At 59.9% G+C, this 20,998-nt stretch overlaps 3 protein-coding genes across 29 annotated transcripts in view; 1 reads left to right on the top strand and 2 right to left on the bottom strand.

Moving 5' to 3' along the window:
• The window catches only part of KIF1A (kinesin family member 1A), a 32,525-nt gene extending 22,912 nt beyond the window's left edge, over positions 1-9,613 (bottom strand). For 18 of the 27 annotated variants that reach the window (XM_048955031.1, XM_048955032.1, XM_048955036.1 and 15 more), the window contains exons 1-14: positions 9,501-9,613; positions 6,772-6,914; positions 4,112-4,188; positions 3,841-4,020; positions 3,413-3,478; positions 3,124-3,302; positions 2,756-2,867; positions 2,518-2,595; positions 2,181-2,246; positions 1,834-1,851; positions 1,483-1,558; positions 1,319-1,397; positions 990-1,132; positions 617-643 (exon numbers count right to left, since the gene is read on the bottom strand). In XM_048955031.1, coding sequence (XP_048810988.1) covers positions 617-643; positions 990-1,132; positions 1,319-1,397; positions 1,483-1,558; positions 1,834-1,851; positions 2,181-2,246; positions 2,518-2,595; positions 2,756-2,867; positions 3,124-3,302; positions 3,413-3,478; positions 3,841-4,020; positions 4,112-4,188; positions 6,772-6,877 — 1,207 coding nt within the window. In that variant the 5' untranslated portion in view covers positions 6,878-6,914; positions 9,501-9,613. The remainder of the gene's footprint in view (positions 1-616; positions 644-989; positions 1,133-1,318; positions 1,398-1,482; positions 1,559-1,833; positions 1,852-2,180; positions 2,247-2,517; positions 2,596-2,755; positions 2,868-3,123; positions 3,303-3,412; positions 3,479-3,840; positions 4,021-4,111; positions 4,189-6,771; positions 6,915-9,500) is intronic. The other 9 variants (XM_048955041.1, XM_048955043.1, XM_048955045.1 and 6 more) reach the window with 1 other exon arrangement.
• Positions 9,614-11,570: 1,957 nt separating this feature from the next.
• AGXT (alanine--glyoxylate and serine--pyruvate aminotransferase) lies at positions 11,571-14,732 on the top strand. The gene is made up of 11 exons (XM_048955320.1): positions 11,571-11,846; positions 11,919-12,111; positions 12,293-12,357; positions 12,425-12,525; positions 12,598-12,668; positions 12,804-12,888; positions 13,071-13,166; positions 13,483-13,552; positions 13,684-13,779; positions 13,901-14,029; positions 14,342-14,732. Exons 1-11 carry the CDS (start codon positions 11,610-11,612, stop codon positions 14,447-14,449), a joined length of 1,251 nt encoding a protein of 416 aa, XP_048811277.1. The 5' UTR covers positions 11,571-11,609; the 3' UTR covers positions 14,450-14,732.
• A 125-nt stretch (positions 14,733-14,857) lies between these two features.
• On the bottom strand, positions 14,858-18,771 carry MAB21L4 (mab-21 like 4). The gene is given in 7 exon segments (XM_048955256.1): positions 14,858-15,041; positions 15,271-15,627; positions 16,570-16,723; positions 17,104-17,326; positions 17,590-18,406; positions 18,408-18,488; positions 18,730-18,771. Coding segments are annotated over 7 exon segments (1,767 nt in total). The 3' UTR covers positions 14,858-14,948.
• Between the last annotated feature and the right edge of the window lie 2,227 nt (positions 18,772-20,998).

Below are 20,998 nucleotides of genomic sequence, written 5' to 3'. Positions count from 1 at the left end.
CTAGGAGCCAGCCAGCTTCTAGGGAGAGAACCGTTCCGTCTGCCCAGGCACTACCAGGAGAGATGGTGTCACCCTCTGGCTGCTTGGGGACAGAAGCCCCATTACTTGGTGAAGTCTCCACCTTGAATTCACCCTGTTCCTCTGCTGTCCCCAGGATGATCCTCAGCAGAACCAGTCTCTGAGGTGTCCCAAGGCCACCCACATCACACCATGCCTGCCTGGCACCGGTTTGCCCTGGGAGCAGAGCCCATGCCTTCAGAAGCAGTGCCAGAAGCAGCAATCAGCCCAGCAGCAGCAGCAGCAAGGAGAAGCATAGTTACAGCATGGGGAAAAGAGTCCTTGCGGTGACTGTAACACCAGGTCCCACCAGACGAATTTGCAGGACCTCACACTGCACTAAGTGTGCCCTGCACAAGGGAAGGGCATGATGGCAGTGCAGGGATACCCTTGTGCCAACCATTCCTGCGGGAGAGCACTGGGCTCTGCCCAGTTTGCCCTTTGCCAGCGCCCTGGGAGCAGCTGTGGGAGCTCTTCCCCATGCTGCACAAATGCTCCTTGGCACAGCCTACCCAAAGCAGAGAAGCAACACAGAGTACCAGTGACAGGCAATACACACATTTGGATCCTCCCGCAGCAGGGTGGGCTAAGAGAGAGAGACAGCGGGGGGAAGAAGACAAAGAAAACAGAACAAGAGTGGGTTCATCTAGGTAGGATTGACAACAGCCTGAAAGCACGGGGAGGAGAGGCCTTGGGGCCCCCAGCATCATCCCAGGCAGTGGGACACAGACTGTGGGGTGAAGAGGGCTCTGGAATGGCATATGCGGGGCTGGTCACAGATGTCCCAGCAGGGTGGTGACAAGGAGGGGACGTGCCTTTCCTCACAGTGAGGTGGGCAATGAGATGGTCTGAGTGTGGAGCAGGACACGGGGCAGCTCTGGGAGCATCCCCACAAGATCCCAGAGCCTGGCTGTGCGCGGCGCGGTACCTACTGTCAATGATGTCCCCAAGCCCCTGGGCATAGAGAAGGTCACGCAGGCGGGCCACCTCGTCCTTCAGCTCCCGGATCAGCTTGTTGTTGGGGTCCTCGTTGATGACAGCATTGCAGCGGATCTGCTTGGCACGGTCGGCATATCTGGGGAGAGACAGGGCCCTGAGAAGGGTGGCTTGGCCAGAGGACCCGTGGCAGGGCATTGTCCCTCTTGTAGGGGCCTGCAGGCAGCCCTCACCTCCTCCCTGCTGAAGGGAAGGGATGCAGAGCACGAGGGAGCAGCTGGTCTTTGGAGACCTACCCAGCCCCGGACCTCCTGCCAAAGCCTACCTTAATGTGCTGAGTGTCTCATCGTAGTTGATGTCAGCAGGGCTGAGCGCAGCGACCATGGCCGTCCTGGAGTTGCCTCCTGTTCAGACAGACATAACGTTTCAGTGAGCTGTGGTCCCCCCCAAGCCATACCCCCCAGACCCCTCACAGCATTGCAGCCTCACCCAGGTTCTCCCTTAGCAGCCAGGTCAGCACTGAGTCCCGGTATGGGATGAAATCTGTTTTCTTTTTCTTCTTGTTCTGGGGAGAGGGAGCAGAAGGTCAGGCTGTCAGACTGCCTGCTCTCCTTTTTGCTGAAATGTTCAGATCCCGCCTTCAAAATGCACTGCAAGGACTAGGAGGTGTCTAACAAGAGTCATGCATTGGCCAAGATGCTGAGGGATCGGCCTAACCCACAAGAGAAGCGTGAGTTGGGTCCATAGTGTCTCACCCCTACTGGGCTCAACTCATACCACCACACAACCCACTTCCACTCCTCAAGAGACAAACCCACCCAGCCCCATCAGAGCACGCACCTTATTTGGCCCCGAATCCTGCAAAGAAAGCAGAAAAATTGTTTAGCTCTGTTGCAAATAGAAAGGAGCGGGGGAGGGAGGTGACAGTAAGCTGCTCCCCATCTCTTCACCCAGCATGGGATCCCAAGAACGTGCCAGTATTATCAGATGAGCTGGCTCCAGCCACAGGGGCTGGATAGGTTGGGATATATCTGCCCATCCCTGAGAGCTGGGAGTCTAGGTTCTGCATCCTCTTTGGAGATGGGAGCTTGGGTGCTTCATATCTGAGAGCTTGGGTGCCCAACCTCCCTTAGAGATGGGAATTTGGGTGCTCCACGGGGCTGTTTCCCCACGCTCAGGCTACCTACCATTTCGGCCAGAGCAGAGATGACTTTTCCCAGTGTGGTCAAGGACTTGTTGATGTTTGCTCCTTCCTGATGGAGAGAAAAGCCCAAATCATTAGACCCTGTTTCAGAGCAGCGCTAAAGCCCAGCAGCCAAGGAGGATGGGGAAGCCCCGGTGCAGGGTGTGCAAACAGCAGCTGGTCTTACTGGGCAACCAGCAACTCTCAAGTGGAGCCTGTGGATCCTGCTTGACCTGGCACTGGGCAACTCAGAAAGTGTCAGTGTCCAGTGCAGTGTGTGGGAAAAGGACAAGGAACACCTGGGGATGAGGGGCCTGGCATCACCACCATTCCACACTCACCTTCAGCCTTGTGCCCTTCGCGCCGGTTGAGTCAGCTCGCTCACTGCCAGCCAGGTCCACCAGGCTGATTTTGCTGACCTGCAGGCAGAGACAGAGCTGACAGCTGTAGCAGGCTCTGCACATGTCCAACACACCGGTACCCAACACCCAGCACCTTCCCAGTTGCTCTCCGTGGCCAACAGTGGCACAAAAAGCCCTCGCTGTGTCCTCTCGGGTTTCCCAGGGGCTCTGCTCTCACCTTCTCAGTGGTGATGTCCGTCTCGGCATCGTGCCGCTTCTGGGTGAAGATGATATTGAAGACAGCATGCGAACGACTGCTGGTCTCATTCATGTTGGTGGCAGCCACCGTGCTGTGGAGAGAGGACAGAAGGCATGACACTCCGCAGGGGATGCCAGAGCAGTGATACTGGGGACAATTATGGGGCAGTGCAGCCAAGGCAGATCATATCTTGCCTCCTTTCTAGAGAAGCAGAGAGGCACCAACCTCTCACCCTGCCCCCAGCACCAGGCTTTTCAGCCAACTTCAGCCCGTGCACAAATATCTTGATGTCCCTAGAGGTGCCTGCAAGCTCTTCAAGTCCCAGTGCTCTCCTTCACCCCACTCACCGGGCCTTGTTCCCCGAGTCCATCAGGTCCTGGATGTCGTTGTAGGAGGTCACGGCCAGCTTGGAAAGGTCCTCCACATAGGGACCCATGAGGGGGTGCTCTCTCACCCGCAGGTTCCCCTTGTTCTTGGGGTTCAGGAGGTCTCTCACCCGCTCGCAGTAGATCTCCATGTAGCTCACCTGGGGACAGCATGCACAGGGCTCTGAGTTTCACTTGGAATTAATGATGTTGGTACACGGCCAACTTGCAGGGCCTCCAGCGTCCCACTCCCAGGAGGAGATGTGCCTACCTCCACGGAGTAGGACATGTTGTCATTGGTTGTGTCATTGATGCGGGAGAAGAGGTCCTCACACAGCTGCAGAGAGAAGAGTTGGGATGCTCAGCCCCGGGCAGAGGGATGCTCTGCAGTCCCCATGACCCACAGATCATCTCCCTGACTTGTCCCTCCCTCTGACTTCTTCCTTGGGCATCCTGCTCAGGTGTGAGACAGTTTTTCAGGTTGGGTATTAGGAAGGATTTCTTCTCAGAAAGAGCAGTGAGGCACTGCACAGCTGCACAGGGAGGTGGGCAGTCACCATCCCTGGAGGCGGTCAGAGCTGCGGAGATGTGGCACTGAGGGACGTGGGCAGTGGGCACGGTAAGGTGGGCTGGGATTGGACTTGGGACTCTGAGGGATCTTTTCCAACCTGAATGATTCTACGATTCACCAGGCAGTACCTGTGGGATGATGCCTTGCTGGTCCTTCTCCTGCTTCCCCATCATGGTGTAGGATTTGCCAGCACCAGTCTGCCCATAGGCAAAGATGCAGACGTTGTAGCCTTCGAAGGCATGCTGCAACATCTCCTCGCCGATGTCACGGTACACCTGCTTCTGAGATGCATAATTGATGTCTGCAGGCTGTGGAGAGGAGGAAGGAGAGAAGGAATCAGAGAAAGAGGTCATCCTGCTGCATCCCACTCCAGCTGGGTTCGGGCCCCCTGCTGCTTACCGTGGTGTGGGACCAGTAGGAATAGTCAAAGCTGAAGCTTTTGGGTGTCTCTTTGGGCTGCTTCGGGTTCAGGATAGCTGGGGGCAGACAGAGAGAGATGTGATGAAACCAGGTGGCAGCACCACATCCCACAACCGAGTGGGCTGCAATGGGCTCATTTCTATATCCCCATTGGGATGGAAACTGGGGACAGGCAGGAGGGCAAAGCCTTGTGCGGGTGAGCGGCTCCCTCTATTGGGCTCCCTCCTGCCCCATTACACCGTGGGGACAGCTCAGGGTCACAGCCCCGACCCCCTACAGCCACCCTCGGGGACTTGGAGCAGTGCTCCCAGCCCCCTCCTGCTCACTGCTTTATTTTGGTACCTTATCCTCCCTGCAGCAGCAGGGTGATTAATGCCCTGTGTTAAACCGCCAGCAGAAACAAGAGCCTGCTTTTTCCCATCCCCTGGTGAAAAGGATGTTGCCATGGAAATTAGAGACTGCATCACTTCTCTTTCTCACTTGCTCAACGCTTTTTTTTCTTTTTTTTTTTTCCTCCCCCACCCCGTGGAGTGTTTATGATGCTTTTTATTTTCTTCTGAAATAACCGACGCTCATAGAGATGCGTCAGAAGAAACCCAAACCAGGAGGGCAGTCACGGGATGCAGCGCTCAGCAATCGCCGCTGACATTGAGATGCCCTTGCAACATGCGCAGGGCTGTGTGGGGAGGGGGGGAAACAGCCCCCAGCGTGGGGCACCCAGCCCCCACGAAGAGCTCTGCCAGCATGCAGCGGTGGCAGTGGGACCACAGTGCTCCCTGTCACTGCTGCGGGGCTGGGAGCTTACTGAGCAGCTGGGAGGGGGCTGCACAAACCATGGCGGGTTCTGTAACCCCAATCCCAGTGGATTCTGCAACTCAAATTTCAATGGGTTCTTCAGCCCAAATTCCAATGGATCTCCCCCAGGGTGGGATGCTCCATCGCCATCCCATCGCCCATCCGCCTGCCCCACACAGGTGCCTGCAGCTCTGCCCACATGGCACAATCACCCCGAGTGCTCCAAGTTTGGAATGGGGTGAGAAAGCACCCAGTGCAAACATGAGGACACACTGCTGTGCTTGATACAACCCAGGTCCTAAATTAATGATGAAGTCTTCTCATGAACAGCGGGGTCGCTAGGGAACGGGCTTTGCCATACTGAATTGGCAGCGTGTCCTTGACCTGTCACCACAAAGGTGACAAAGGAGGGGTCAAGACCGAGACCTGCAGCGAGAAGGAGCTGGCACGGAAAGGATGCTGCATGTCGCAGTGCTGTCAGTGCCGGGCACAGGGCTGGGAGCAGCGGGGATGGCACCAAGCAGCTCTGTGTGTCCCAGCTGCAGATACCCAGCTGGCGGGGGGGGCACGGCCCCAGCATGGCCAGTGGCTGGGAAATGGGGAAATGCACTGCAGCTCTGTGGGTCTCCCATCCTGTCCCATCCCCAAAGCTGAGATGCTCTCCATGCCTCTTTTTCCACCCTGGTTATTTGCCACCAAGGAGATGGATGTGCTGGATGTTCTCAGAGGTCTTTTCCAACCTCTATGATTCTATGATGGGGAGAATAAGGTATGGGCAAGAGGGAGGAGGAGAGCATCTGGAGATGTCGCTTATCTTTGCCACACATAAGTACTGAACTGGACAAAGCAGAATGAAATTAATCCCCATATTTTGAAGCCCCATGTTTTGCCATGACAACAGAGATGTCAGGCCTCAGGCTGGGATAAAGCTCCAGAGAGCAGACATCAGTGTGGGGAAGCACCTGGAAAAGCACCGTGGGCGGCAGTGCCTGCAGGGCTCCTCCAGCCCCAGCCTGTGGCTATTCAGTGCCACGCTGCCCTCAGGAATGGCAATGGGCTGTGGGAAGGAGGCCGGGGTCCCCGTGGCAATGCTGCAGTGGAACAAAGCAGCAGTGTTGGCAGGCAGGGTTGGTCACCGTGAGCCAAGAAGTATGAGGGAGGGGGGCTGGAAATTGGGGAACAAGGGCTGCGGGAAGGACTGGCTCCTCCGCTCCCATCCCCCTGCCCTGCACCCAGCAGGGCGCGATGAATTCTGCTGAATGAGTTATGCAGAGCGCAGAGCCGCCCCGCTACACCACTCTGCAGCTGACCCTGGGGAGGGGGAGAGGCTGCGAGAGGACCTTCCGCCCCACCAACCGCATTCAGCTTTGGCCTCGCTGCCGGGCAGGGGCTGCCCCACAGGCCGTCACGCTCCATCGGTGAGAGGGGCTCAGCACGACTCCGGGAGCAGCGCGGCCCCACACAGCCCCCCCAGTGGGATCAGCCCATGCTTTGTTCATTCATCGCCTGACGCCGCGGGCAAGGAAAAGCTCGCCGTCAGCAAAGGGCCGGCGGGAGCTGCACTGCCCACACCGGGACCTGCCAGACGTCCCCACACGTCACGCTGCAGCGTCCTTTGCTGGCGGTGTGTGCCATGGGGGTGGCTGGCACCGGCTCTGCCAGTGACGCAGGGAGCTGGGAGTTATTTTAGGTGCTGTCCCATCTGCATGCTTCCAGAGCCAAAGAGGAGGGATGTAGGGCACCGTTTCCCCACCATTGCATGGTGTCAACCCCTGCTCTGCTCCCTGCAAGCCGAGCAAACCCCGCTCCCGCAGTGCACGGGGGGCTCACGATGCCGTACTCACTGGTGGTGCTTCCTGACATCTGGATGATGCATTTGGACTCCCGGCTCATCTCGCGGGAGTTGAAGGGCCGCACGCGCACCGCCACTTTGACGGATGCTCCCGCCATGGCGCCGGCTGGGATGGGTGCTGCTAACGGAGCTGTCCTGTGGGGCGAGAAGGAGGAGTTAGGGGAGCTCCCACCTCCGGGCCCTGAGTCGAGGTGAGCCAAGAGCATCACCCAGCCACCTGCAGCATCAATTGGATGGAAGGGGACATGGCGCCTGCAGCTGGGGGCAGGACAGCTGTCTCACCTCGAGGTGCTGATCCCATGGAGTGAGCACCCCTTTGCCCTTCATGTGCCCATCCCCAAAGCTTCCAGCCCCCAGCCCAGAAGGGAGGAAAACCCTTTGACTCGAGGGCAGACAGTGGGAGGAGGGCATTGCACAAAAACATTGCGGTTTCTCAGTGCCCCATGGTTGGCTGCTGCCCTGCCCTGTGCACTCAATAGCTATTTTCCGCTCCATCTCACTAAGCCAGCAATCAATGGTCTCAGCAGCAAAGGGCAACCCTGCCAGCAGGGCCCCAGTGGCTCCCAGGAACGCAGCAGGGGCCTTGGGATGCTCGCCCCAGGGAGGTGCAAATGGACGAGCGCCAGTCCCACTTCGCTTCCTCGGATGTCAGAAGCCAGAGCGGTGTGTTGGGCCCTGAACACAGGATGGTCTTTCACATGGAAAAAGAACAGCTCAGTTTGTGGAAAACGAAGAAAGGGCAGAAGAAAACCCACAGGACGGTCCTGAGAGAAGGGCACTGCTTTAAAACCCTTTGGGTGTTAGTCCAAGGGGAGGCAAAATCCACGATACTATGCCCAAGGGTGGGTATGTGCGTGGTGCAGTGAGAAATCCACAGCCAGAAGGCACGACAATAGTGGTGCTGCCTTTGGGGAATGCTTTGCCCGTGTTAAAGGTGCACTGCATCCCTGCAGGAGGAGTGCATGGCTGCTTGGGCTTACCAAAACCCCACTCACTGCATCCCACTGGATGCCAAGCCCCAGCACCTGCTCTCAGGCTGCACTCAGCTCTATTTCCAGCGCATTGCCAGCAGCACCCTGGGCCCAGTGAGCACGATGCACACACGCCTCTGCATCCCCCATCCTGCTGCTTCCTTGGATCGAGGGATATAAAAAATAAATGTGACCAAAGGGAAAGAACAAGCTACCGCAGAGCCACGCCAAGGCACCGGGCTCCATTTTCTGTCTCAGAGCAACTCCGTCCATTTCATTTCCTTGCTGCCATCCCCTCCCGGCCCAATCCCTGTGCCTGGGGCCACTGCCTGCCTAATCCGCTGCCTTCGAGAGAAATCCGATAACGCAAGGCCGGCGCCGCTGGGAGCGGTCCAGCGGGTGGGAAGCAGGGAGGGAGGCTCTCACGTGGCTGTCGTGTCCCCAACGCATCCCCTCCCCACAGAGCTCCATCGCAGGAGCGGCCCGATGGCCACAGAGCAACAATTAATGGGATCAGCCAAGATTAATTGAGCGGGGATTAGATGAAGGGATTAGATAAACCCAAGGCGGCGCTGCCACACCCCGTGCTGCCATCCCACCAAGGTGACAGCAGGATGCCCTGCCGCCATCCTTTCTCATCCCATCCCATCGGGATGCTGCAGGATCACCATGCCACCTTCAGCAGAAACCCATCCCCTGGAGGATGCTGTGGTTCTGATGACATCAACCACAAAGCGTTGGGTGTTCTGCTGCCCTACATCCCCACGGGCTCCCTCCTGCTGGGGTCACACCCTATGGGGCTGAGGACTGCTTCCCACTACCTCAATGACATGACACATCCGGGACCTTGCCACCCGCCCCTCCCAGGTCAGTGTAAGAGCCTTGTGCCTCTGCCAGCCGCCCGGCCCCTGGGACCACTTTTCCTTTCTGATGGATGGTAGCTGTGGCATCTCTCTGACCTCCACCTGTCCCAGGCCAGCCAAAAACCCTGGGGAAGGGCTATTGTTCCCAGTCACATTCATTAGGACACCCATCTCGCGTCCCCAGCCCAGCCTTGCACAAGGGCCGTGACGGTGCAGTTTTCAGCATGCAGCGCAGGCGGGCTGGGATCGCCCATCCCTGAGCTCCGAGGGGGCACTCAGGGCTGGCGGCTGCATGCCATGCTCTGTGCCACCCGCCCTGCCCCTCTCGGGTGTCGGGGCACCGCAGCTCCGCAACGCGGATCGAATCCAACGTGCAGGTGGTGATGCGAAGGCTGCGGGCCCGCGGGGAGCTGCGGCCACCGCTGTGCCACCTCAGCCAAGATGGAGGGCAGCGCGGGGCCGGGGGAGGAGGACAAAGGGGCGGCCGAGCTCCGTGCCAGCCGCCCCCTCCCACCGTCCGAAGCCGCCAGCGCTGTCCGCGGGGACGCGGCGGCCGCCCCAAGGTCAGCGGTGCCACGCGCGGATCTCCGCCGCCTCCCGGGGCCACCGCCGTTTCGCCTCGAAGCGTAACGATGACGGCGCAGGAGCCCCGCAGCCCCGCACCTGCCGCCCCCGGGGCATCGCCCCCCCCCCCGCCAGATGCTTCTGGAAGCCGCGGCGGCTCCGTGCCCGCCGTGCCCGCCGTGCCCTCTGTCCCCCTCTCCCCGTGCCCGCACGGTGGCGGACAGCAGCCCGCAGCCCCCCGCTGCCCCTCTGCGCCCCGACGGGGCGGCGGCCGCAGCCCCTCCCGAAGGGGTCCCGCGCGGTGCCGGTGCCGCCGCCCCTACCTGTGCCCGTGGGCGGCGGGGCGCTGCGCTCAGCCGCTCAGCACCGGCATGGGGCCGGCGCCGGTGGGGATGCCGCTACCGGTACCGCTGCCGATGCCGGTGCGGGCGGTGTCGGCCCCGCCCCTGCGGTCCCGCCCTGCCCCGCCTCACCCCCGCGCTCCCATTGGCCGCCGCCGCCCGGGGCGGTGACGTCACCGCATCCCACCCCAACACCACCCCCGGCCCCGCGCTGCGGATCCGCCGCAAGGGCGCGGGGAGAGGCGGGACCCGAGTCACCATGGCAACCGGCACCTCGGCAACGGGCGCCTGGCAACCGTCGCTCGGCAACAGGCGCCACGGCAACCGCCCCCCCCTCCCCGTGCGCGGAGCCTCCGCCCTGTCGGCTGCCTGACCCGGGGGGGCTGCGGGCCCCTGCCCGGTCCCGTGTGCAGCCGAGCCGGAGGGCTCCCCGGGGACGGGCAGGAGAGGCCGTGGGCCGGGCGGTGATGCCGGGACTCGGTGCCGTGCGCATCCCTTGTCCCAGCCCCGTGAGTGCCACAGAATCATAAGATTGTAGAATAATTAAGGTTGGAACCACCAATAATATCATTCAGCCCAACCACCAACCGGCACCTGTGACGGCTGACCACGTCCCTCAGCGTGACATTCAGCCTCTTCTCGGACACCTCCAGGGACCGTGACCCCACCTCCCTGTGCAGCTGTGCCAGTGCCTCACTGCTCTTTCTGAGAAGAAATGTTTCCTAATACCCAACCTGGTACAGCTCGAGGCCATCACCTCTCATCCCATTTCTGTTACCCAGAGCAGAGGCCAGTCCCTCCCCTCACTACAGCCTCCTCTCAGGGAGCGGCAGAGAGCAATGAGGTCCCCCCTGAGCCAACAGCCCCAGGTGTTTTTGCTCCCCGCAGCTTTCCACCCACTCTGCCCCAAGCCCGTGGCATTGCCCTGCGTTGTTGTGGCCAAAGTGCAGGATCTGGCATTTGGTCTTGTTGACCCTCCTCCCACTGGCCTCAGCCCAGTGATCCAACCTGTCCAGGTCCCCCTGCAGGGCCTTCCTACCCCCAGGCAGATGGACGCTGCCCCCAACTTGGTGTCATCTGCAAGCCTACTGAGGGTGCACTCCATCCCCTCGTCCAGATCACCAATAAAGACATTGAACAGCACGGCTCCTAGGACCAACACCACCCATGACCAGCTGCCTGGTTGTGACCACCTGGAACGCCACCCATGACCAGCTGCCAGCTGGATCTCAGTCCATCCACCACCACTCCCTGGGCCCAGCTCTCCAGTTCTTTACCCCACAACACATGTACCTGTCCCAGTCACTGCTGTTGCTTCTCCAGGAGAATGCTGTGGGAGAGAGCCAAAGGCTTTGCTGAAGTCTACGTAGATTACATCCACAGCCTTTCCCTCATCCACCAGCTGGGTCAGCTGGTCATAGGAGATCAGGTTGTTTAGACAGGACCTGCCTGTCATGAAGCCATGCTGGCTGGGCCTGATCCCCCGGTTGTCCTGCATATGCCGTCTGATCTCACTCAATGATCTGCTCCTCAACCTTCCCTGGCGCTGAGTTCAGGCAGACACATCTGTGACACATCCCCAGATCCTCCTTATGACCCTTCTTGTAGGTGTGTGTCACATTAGCAGTCTTCAGTCATCTGAGACCTCCCCAGCTGACCAGGACCACTGATAAGATGATGGAAAGCAGCTTGGCAACCACCTCACCAGCTTTCTCAGCAACCCCAGGTGGGTCCCAACAGCCCCACAGACTTGGTACAGCCCAGGTGAGGCAGCAGGTTGCTGTTTCCTTCTGAATGTGGGGTTTTGTTCTGCTCCCCACACCCAGGGGGCTGAATACCTTGAGTTTTACTGGCCTGACTATTAAAGACAGACGTGAAGAAGGCATTGAGAACCTCAGCCTTATCCTCAGTGACAACATTCCTCGCTACGGCCCCGATACGGCTGACGGAGCCCTGTGTGAGGCACTGCATCCCATGACCACCCCAAGAGGACACTGCTGAGCACACCGTGCTGCTGGTGGCACATTAACTGGATGGGAGGCGGCGGGGGCAGAGTCCGGCGGTCAGTGTCCGTGGAGCCGTGGGCAGGGGATGCACCGTGCCGCAGTGCTGCTGATATCCACAGCTGCTCTCCTGCGGGCTCGCAGTGCAGCTGGCTGTGCCATGGCTGCTTCTGCACCTCGTGTTCCCCCGCCTCGGGAGCTGCTGCGGCCGCTGGCCGTGCCCCACCGGCTGCTGCTGGGGCCGGGGCCCAGCAATGTGTCCCCCCGAGTGCGGGCAGCCGGTGGCCAGCAGATCCTGGGCCACATGCACCCCGAGGTGCTGCAGGTGAGTGGCTCTGCCAGGCTGCCCACACCTCCTGCATTGCCGGGCTGACAGCGGTGCTGGTCCTCATCTCAGGTGATGGATGAGATCAAGGCGGGCATCCAGTATGCCTTCCAGACACAGAACCGACTCACGTTGGCCATCAGCGGCAGCGGGCACTGCGCCATGGAGGCTGCCCTCACCAACCTGCTGGAGAGCAGTGACACTGTGCTGGTGGGCATCAACGGCATCTGGGGACAGCGCGCAGCTGACATCGCCAGGAGGCTGGGTATGGTTGCTTATGGGCGAGGTGACAGCGTGAGCCCTGCAGCAGGGGGCCCGCTGCTCCCACCCAGGTGATGGGAAACATAGCAGAGAGCTCGGGTTTTATAGGGTGGCACCCTCAGGGTGGTTTATGGCAGACCCCCGATAATGCTTGTCCAAAACTCCCCATCCCTCTGCACACCCAGGAGCCAAGGTCCATGAGCTGCTGAAGCCTCTGGGCGAGTACTTCACCCTGCAGGACATTCAGGAGGTGTGTGCCACCCGTGGGGTGCCGGGACTGAGCCCCCTATGGGCACTCATCTCGCTGTTCCCACTAGGGCCTGGTACAGCACAAACCCTCAGTGATCTTCATCACCCATGGCGAGTCCTCCACGGGGGTCCTGCAGCCGCTGGAGGGTCTGGGCGAGCTGTGCCACCGGTCAGTGTGCCTGGGGACCCCACCAGGGCTGGGCTGCAGGGGACTGTGGGGCTGAGTTCTGTCCCCCTCCAGGCACAGCTGCTTGCTGCTTGTGGATGCAGTGGCATCGCTCGGGGGAGCGCCCATCCTCATGGACCAGCAGGGTGAGAACCGCAGTGCTAGTGTGGCACAGGGGTCCCTGTGTGCCCCCACACCAGCATATGTGCTGTGTGCCCTGTGTTTCCCACTGGCAATGGGACACAGAGTCCCGCTCAGAGCCCTTGGTCCCTCTCATGCAGGGATTGATGTACTGTACACGGGGTCCCAGAAAGTCCTCAGTGCCCCCCCTGGCAGCTCTCCCATCTCATTCAGTGAGCGAGCAAGGTAAGGGCAGCCCCGTCCCAGCAGGGCTGGGGGCACAGGTATCTTCATGACCTCCTCCTTGGCCACATCCCCTGGCTGCAATGCCAACCCAGTGCTTGCTTTGGGCTCCATGCTCCAGGGACAGCAGTGGGTAGAGGGCTTTCCCTTCCACGGGGCAGCACTCAAGCCCTGTGTTCTGCCAGGGAGAAGATGCTGAGGAGGAAGACGAGGCCCCCATCCTTCTACCTGGACATGGGCTATCTGGCAAACTACTGGGGTTGCAATGGCGAGCCACGCATGTGAGGGCAGGCTGTACCCAGACAGGAGGCTGTGGCTGTCCCACCACATAACTAACCCTAACCCTAACCCTAAATCTATCCTCCCTTGTCCCCAAAGCCCCCCACCTTATCCAATTGCTTTGCTCCATTTGCATTTCTTCTCCTTACTCCCAAAACAGCCCCTTTGTCCCAGCTTTGCATCTCTGCCCAGGTCCCCTCCCCAGGAATTGTGGAGCTCTGCCATTGCTCCCCACCTCTCCCCACCTCACAGAACCATGTGCCTGCCCGAGGGGCTCACAGTGGCTGAACCTGCCCTGGGGCCCCCTGAATTTTGCAGGTACCACCACACGGTGCCCATCAGCAGCATCTTCTGCCTGCGGGAGGCCTTGGCCATGCTGGCAGAGCAGGTGAGCTGGGCACAGGAACAGCTGAGCTGGGCCATGCCTGTGTTACATCAGGGTTTGAGGAGCAGAGGGTGCCCAGCTGTTGGTGGTGGCATGGGACATTCAGGCAGGGGACATCTATTCTGTGCTGCCAGGGCCTGGAGAACTCGTGGGAGCAGCACCGGGCTGTCTACACCCGCCTGTGCCAGGGGCTGCAGGATCTGGGGCTGGAGCTCTTCGTGAAGGAGGAAGTAAGTGCAGGATCTGGGCACAGCCCTGCACAGCTCAGAGCTTCCCTGGTGCTGCAGAGGGACCCCAATCTGGGGAAGCGGATAGGAGATGCGGCTCCAACCCTGTGCCTTTCCTCCCCAGGCAGCGCGGCTGCCCACTGTCACCACCATCAGGGTGCCTGAAGGCTACAACTGGAAGGAGATCACAGACTTCCTGATGGATAAACACAGCATTGAGATCGCTGGGGGCCTAGGCCCCACTGCAGGCAAGGTGGGCAGTGCGCTCCCCTTCCCTAAGCCAACACGGGGCTGTGGCCATCAGCAGTGCAACACGAAATTGATACAGGGCTGTGCATCCTGCTGCCTGTGCAGCAACACTCCTTGCGACGTAGAATTGCACATAATTGAGTAGCTGCACACATAATTAATTAGTAGGGTAACGTATCTTTATCACGACAGAGAGGAAATGAGGGTTAAATAGGAACAGACTGGGACGCTCACACGTGTGCCCATACAGCTTGCTGTGTGCCCCACATGAGGCCGGAAGGTGGGTGCTGCAGGGAAACCTGCCCTTCTCCTCCAGGTGCTGCGGATCGGCTTCATGGGCTACAACGCAACCCAGGACAACGTGGACCGCCTGCTGCGGGCCCTGCGAGACGCCCTGCAGCACTGCCAGCATAGCAGGCTGTGAGCAAATGCCCACAGGGAGCAGCACATCGGCAGGACACGGCACAGAGGTGGCCAACAGCCTTCCTGCTTTTCCCAGTGCCCTGCTCCCCATCCCGCCTGGCCCCGGGGTTCAGCAGCCCAATGTGTTCGGTGGGGGGGAGGGAGGCAGGATCCAGCTGCAGCCCTCCTCCCCTCCCATCTTTTCCATCACTGTCACCACAACCCATCTGCTGCTGCAGACATGTGCTGCTCCCCGGTGCCACCATTCCTGAATAAAGCCACGCAGCTCCATGCTGCTCCCCTGCCCTGCAGCTTGCCTGGACTCGCCGAGATCCAAGAGGAAAGGTGCAGCTGCGGGAAGCTCTGCAAAGTCCCAGCACGGGGAGAGAGGCAGAGCTGGGCTAGTTCCTGCTAATCTTTGGAGCAGAAAGATTTCTTTGCTTCCCAACAAAGCCTGGGGTTCCCCACAGCCTGGGTTCCCCTCGCCCCATGGTGAGCACAGGAGTGGCAGTGAGTCCCACTCAGCCCTGCAGTGGGATGTGTCTGCGGAGCTTGGTGAGGAGCTGGGACATGGCTGAGCAGCGCGTGGCATCCTGGATGTGGTACACCTGCAGCTAAGCAGAGACATGGGTGGTGAGGGAGCGGACCCCCTGCAGCACTGCCATCATCACACAACTGCTGCAGGCTACAGAAGGGCAGGCAGCACATAATAGCTTAGGGCAGGAAGTTTTGGGATGAACCCTGTGCTGCCCAGCCAATTTCAGGCGTCGCTGAAGCTCTGCCCCGTGCCTGTGAGAGCAGCTGAGTGCAGAGCCAGGGGTCTCAGCATTCCCTCCCAGTTACCTGGCTGAGCAGGACATCAAAATAGGCCGTGTCCCAGTATGCCCCATCCTTGGCAGGGAGCTGCAGGAGGGCTCGGAGGGCTGGGTCTGCCTGCACGCCATCGGCACGCGTTGGGAGGCCAAAGTGGAAGCGGAGGAAGCGTGCAGGGTCCCATGCAAAGGCCTCCACCTTGGGGTAGAGCGAGGCCAGGTGGTGTGGATCCCCCTGGAAAAGGTTCTGCTCCGGGTGCAGGAAGTGGGGCAGGCGCTGTGTGGCCAGGCAGCGCAGGAGGACCACCAGCAGCCTGTAGACAGAGCCCTCCAGGTCCTGCCAATCCTCAGGAGAGGGAAACAGCTCCGTGCTCCACAGCAGCACCATCTACAAAGGGGGAAAATGATATTTTTTCCCCAGGATATTCCTGGGGGAAGCCCATGCACCTTCACATCCCCAAGGCCACTCCGCAGCCAGACCCGATGCTCAGCCCAGCATCACACCTGCCTGTCCTCATGTTCACATCTGGAGCTTTTCCTTTGCTCCCTTAAGAGATGGCAGCTAGGGAGCAGCTCTGAAAGGATGCACACAGGCTCCCCACAGGTGTGAAATATTAACATGCTCCAGCTGCCTCAGCACTGTGCTGGGGAGAGGCCCGTCCGTGACTTCCAGAAGCACATCACAACAGGAGGCAGGTACAGCCCAGCACCGACCTCTATGTGCCCAGCCAGGCATGCAGGAAGGAGCTGCCCCTCGTGCTGGGGCCCCAGAGCTGATCACATCCGTGTGACAGCAGCGATGTGCTGGGGCTGCTGCCTTTGCTCTCTCATCAGTGAGAGAGGAGTTTTGAGGCTCCAGCCAAGCAGAAAACCTGAGCAAAAGCCTGCACTCAGCCTGCATTTCTCCAGAAGCCCACAGGAGGTGCTTTGTGAAGGATAAACATGCATTGGGCTTTTTTTTTTTTTCTTTTTTTTTTTTTCCCTTAAACGTCAAAGAACACGACATGAAATAAAACCTGTTGGATTCGGGTTGCTTTGGGCTGGGGCCGTGTTCTCCACCTCCGCCCTGGCAGAGCGGGCTGCAATTGCGACAGCGGAGCCGTCCCCGGCACAGCCCCTTCCCAACCAGCGTCACCATTTGGCAGGGGCCCAAAGTTCCAAAAACAGGTTGGGTGGAGAGACAGGGCCTCGTCAGATCCAAAAATGGGCACCTCCCGGTGCACCGGGGTGCAGGACAACCCATGGCACAGCTGGCATAGCCCATCCTACTCCACACATGGCTTCGGTCCCTCCGGGTTTTTGGGACGTTCCTCCCTCTGGCAGGACCTACCTTCAGGTGGTTGAAGGTGAGACCGTCCCTCCCGTCCTCCTCCCTCCAGTCCTGGCTGCGGAGCTGCTCCAGCAGGCGCAGGCTGTCTAGCCGGGGTCCTTGCAGTGTGTCCACGGCCCAGAGCAGCTTCAGGATGGGGAGGTGGGTAGAGAGCCTGGGGAGGAAGCAGTGAGCTGCTGGGGAGGCTAAAGAGGGTGCAGCAGCTCACTCCAGGCGTGCAGCATCCTGGTCTCAACTCTGCTGAGCAGGGGATGTGCAGGGTGTGGGCAGCTCCTGCCCTCCCAGCACGGACATAGGTGGGGTGCAGCAGGGCTGTGCTCCTCAACACACTGGCCCCACCTGTGTTAGACAACTGGTGTGAGCCTGAAATTAGCCTGGGCTGGTCCAGCTGGATGCTTGGCCCCTCCTTGTGGCTGGGTGCAGGGTACGTGCCACCTTGGCCCTTCTCAGCTCTGCTGTCAGTCACCCAAATTGTATGCAAAGCTCTAGAACAACTCTACCATTGTGGCACTGCTGCGTGCCAGGGCTGCTCACCTCCAGCAGTGTTTGGAGGCTGGGACAAAGTGAGCATCGCCGGTGGCCTTTTGGAGGGTACCCTCGGGGAAGCCACGGTCGTGCTGCCTCCCATCCAGCCCTGGGGTCTCCTGCAGCCTCCTGACCACCGGGACCACATCAAAGCGGATGGTTCTCCAGCCACCACGCACCAACAGGGACAGCTCCATGGCATCTTCCTTCAGATTTTCAGCACTGAGGTCACCTGGTGACAAGCGAGGAGGAGGTGAGGAGGTCACCACAGCTGGTCCTGCAGGCTGAGAGGGTGTGCACCACAGCATTCATGGGCCCTCCCACCCCGCTCCATTCAGCCCTTCCCAATTCTGCGGTTTGGCCGTGGTTCCCTAACAAATGCCATCTCCAAACCCCACTGGGGTCGTTTTTGGCACGGAGGAGCAGCTGTGTGGGCACAGTGTGTTAGAAGCTGAGGGAGGCGGGGATAGTGCAGATGGAGAGAGCGGTACGCACCTGGCTGCAGGAGGGAGCGGCGCTGGCACTGCACAATGGCTGACACAAGGAGCTCTTTCAGGCGCTGCAGGACTTTGCCCGGTGCCAGGCACCGTACCTGCTCCATCCCACCCATGGTGCACATGCTGGTCCAGTCCCCTGCTCCAGTCACCGCAGAGGGCACCTCGAGGCTGCAGGCACCCAGGTGCCCGTGTCCCGTGCTCCCGGTGTCCGTGGGCTGGCACGGCCGCACCTGCAAGGCATCCCCATCGATGCGCAGCGGCACCTCCACCACGACGGCATCCTCGGAGGCGCACAGCACAAACTCGAAGGCTTCCAGGTTCCTGGAGTAGTCCACCAGGAAGCGGGGCTCTTCGGCGTGGACGTGCTCCAGCAAGGTCAGCAGGATGTCCTCGGCTTGCTGGAAATGCTGCACCCGCTGCCCCTGGCGGGACGCGACCACCTCCAGGCAGCTGCGCCAGCGGCATCCACCCGCTGCCATGGCTGGGGCTGCACGGCTGTGAGCACAGAGCTCCGTGGGAGGGAGGGCGGGGAGGGAGCGAGTGCTGGGCGGGGGGAACCCCGGCTGAGGAGTGGCACCTGGGCGAGAGCCGGGGCGAGCCAAGGGCAGGGCAGCAGCTGGAGATGGAGCTGCGCTGTCATCGCCTCTGCCGCCCTGCAGTGCGCTTGGCCTCGTGCGACTTGGTATGACCATCGCTTGTACTCGGCTCTGGTGAGACTGCACCTCAGCCCTGACGTTGCTGCCCATAGAAGTGTGGCTGTCCCATCCCTGCAGGTGCTCAGGGCCGGGCTGGATGGGGCCCTGGGAGCCTGACCTGGGAGCCTGGCACCCAGCCCACAGCATGGAGTTGGAACTTGGTGGGCTGTAAGGTCCCTTCCAACCCAACCGTTCTATGATTCTATAAAGTGAGCACAGATCCTCCACATTCCCAAAGTGTCTCAGGATCCTTTAGGAGAGGCTTTCCTAGGCAGGGGCATGAGCGGAGAGTGCTGATAGGGTCCACGAACCCATGGGCTGATACAGAACATGGCTGCAGCTAGGGCTGCCCAGGGGCGAGATGGAGATGTGCAGAAGGAGCAGGACTGCTTGTGCTGCAGCACCTGCTGCAATCCACCTGGAAAGCCCTTGGGAGCACTCACAGATGGTGAGCGGGTTGGCTGTTGTTCCAGCCTGCAGTGCATGCCTGGGAGCAGCAGGGATGCAAAGGGTCAGCACTCAAGAGAGCGATTCAAAGGGGAATGCACACAGGAAGGATACCCCCAACACAAAACAGAGTGAGGAACTCCGGCCAGAACAAGTCTGCAAATCTTTGACATCAAAGATTGTTTGGGAATCAGATGCAACTGCATCAAAAAATGCCTCCCCCGAATCCCTGTCATGACCTTCCCTGCCTACAGCCTCCTGCCAAACTCCCCAAATGTCATACACAGGTACTTTGGGCAGTCACCAGCCCTCTGCACTTGCAGGCTGGATCCAGCCCAACCCTCCATGCTGTGGGAGGTGATACCGTGAGCACATGGCTCTAACAATGTGTCCAAACTTCATCCCACGCTGGCTGTGCAGAAAGCAGAGCCCAAGGCTTTGGCACTTCTGGGCACGGAGGATTTTGCTGCAGCCCCTTGCTTTCTGTCGCTTGCCCTCATGCTTGCTGCTCCAAAATGAAGACTTGGGTCAAGCACCAGCCCAGCCCATTTCCTCCACACAGGACATGGTTGAGGGCCCACATCTGAGGAAGACCTCAAGCACTTGACCCAAGTGCAAAGAAGCAGCATACGGATGGAAATCCTTCCAGGGCCACTCTAGACCTGCAGGTGGGAAGCACAGCCTCCTGCTGCTAACAGAGGGATGGGTGCTCAGGGCAGAGCAAGCAGTAGGCTCCAGCTTAGCACAGAAACACTTGAGTTGAGCCATCAGGAAAAATTTCCTAACCATAAGGTCAGTTAGAGCATGGAATAATCTCCTCGGGGAAGCGCTGGAATGGCCATTGGAGCGGTGCGTGCTTGGTCTAGACGAGTCACCCGGGACACTCGCAGGGAACGGCTCAGCGCTGGCAGAGGGGCTGGGCTGGATGAGGTAATAGGTCGTTTTCCATCTCTGCATTTTATGGTTCTACGAATTTTCACTCCATTAGAAACAGGAGAAAGAAAAAAAAAAATAGAAAGAAAGAAGAAGAAAAAAAAAAAAAGTGAGGGAGGGCAAGCAAGAGAGAGGAAAAAACCCAGCAGCGTGGGGATAGATGGCAAGGCACTTCCCGGCTGCAGCACCCTGCAGCAGCTCAGCAGCTCCCCAGCCGCCCCTACACCGCTCTGTGCTCCCAGTGTGGGGACATGGAGTGTGGCTGTTCCACCACAAAGGGAATGGGGTGGCTGTGAATTCTGGGGGACCTGAGCGAGGTGTGGGCAGAGGATAAGGAGGTTGGGACACAGAGAGTGTGCCTTGCCCTGCCCCGCAGCCTGAACCCAGCGGCTCTGCATCGCTTGCTGCTGCAGCGTGGGGCTGGGGGGCCCACCATCAGCCCCCAGCCTCCTGCTGTGCTTCTGCAGCAAGGATGGAGGCCATGCGGAGGCCAAGCGGCTCCCAGCAGCCCCGGCTGCCTCCCGTGTGCCCCAGGGAAGCAGGAGTCAGCCCGGAGCAGAATGGCCCCTAGCAGAAAGGCCGGGATCGGGGTGGGGGAAGAGGGAACCAGGGGACTTTGAGAGGAAGGGAGAGTAATTTAACATGACAGGCTGTTTATTTTGGCAAAAACGGTCTCCTTTCAACAGATTTCAAAGCCCAGCCCTGGGGCTGGGGGGGGGGGGACCACACAGAGCAGGGGTTGTGGGGGCTCGATGGGGCGCCGACACCAGCATGCTTATCGCGGGGAGCTGGGGGGTCACAGCCTTAGGAAGGCTCGGGAGCGGGGCAGCTCCCCAGCACACACACGTGCCCTCATGTGTGCGCTGACATGTGCGTGGCCGCAGCACCACGTGCCCTTGCTGACAGCCCAGGGATGTGCACACACACCGGGCACGGGCACCGCGGGCTGCCGCATGGGCACCGGTGCACGGCCGCGCTCTGCACACGTGCTGGCTCGCACGCACACGCGCACGTTCACACGCTCCCCCGGCCCCGACTCCTTCCTGCGGGCCAGGGCTCAGCTGGAGTCTTGGCTCCCCCGGTGCAATTTCAAAAGAGGCTGTTTATAAAAAAAAAAAAAAAAAAGCTAGTAAAGAAATAATTATTATAATCACATTAAGGGATTGGCTGTAAAAGCCCTGCGAGAGAGCGGGGCTGCTGAGCGGGAGGAGCGGGGCTCTTCGTGCAGGGAACGCAGGGGGGGCTTTTCCTGCATTTCGCTCATTTTATTTTCAGTCCCAATCCAGCACCCCCCTCCCCTTCCTCCCCTTTATCCTGGGAAATGAAAACAAT

This window comes from Lagopus muta, chromosome 9, assembly GCF_023343835.1.
Source record: "Lagopus muta isolate bLagMut1 chromosome 9, bLagMut1 primary, whole genome shotgun sequence".
In the NCBI taxonomy this organism is placed as follows: Eukaryota; Metazoa; Chordata; class Aves; order Galliformes; family Phasianidae; genus Lagopus; species Lagopus muta.
Note: the sequence above shows the minus strand (reverse complement) of the source record. Positions and strands in the feature narration are given on the sequence as shown.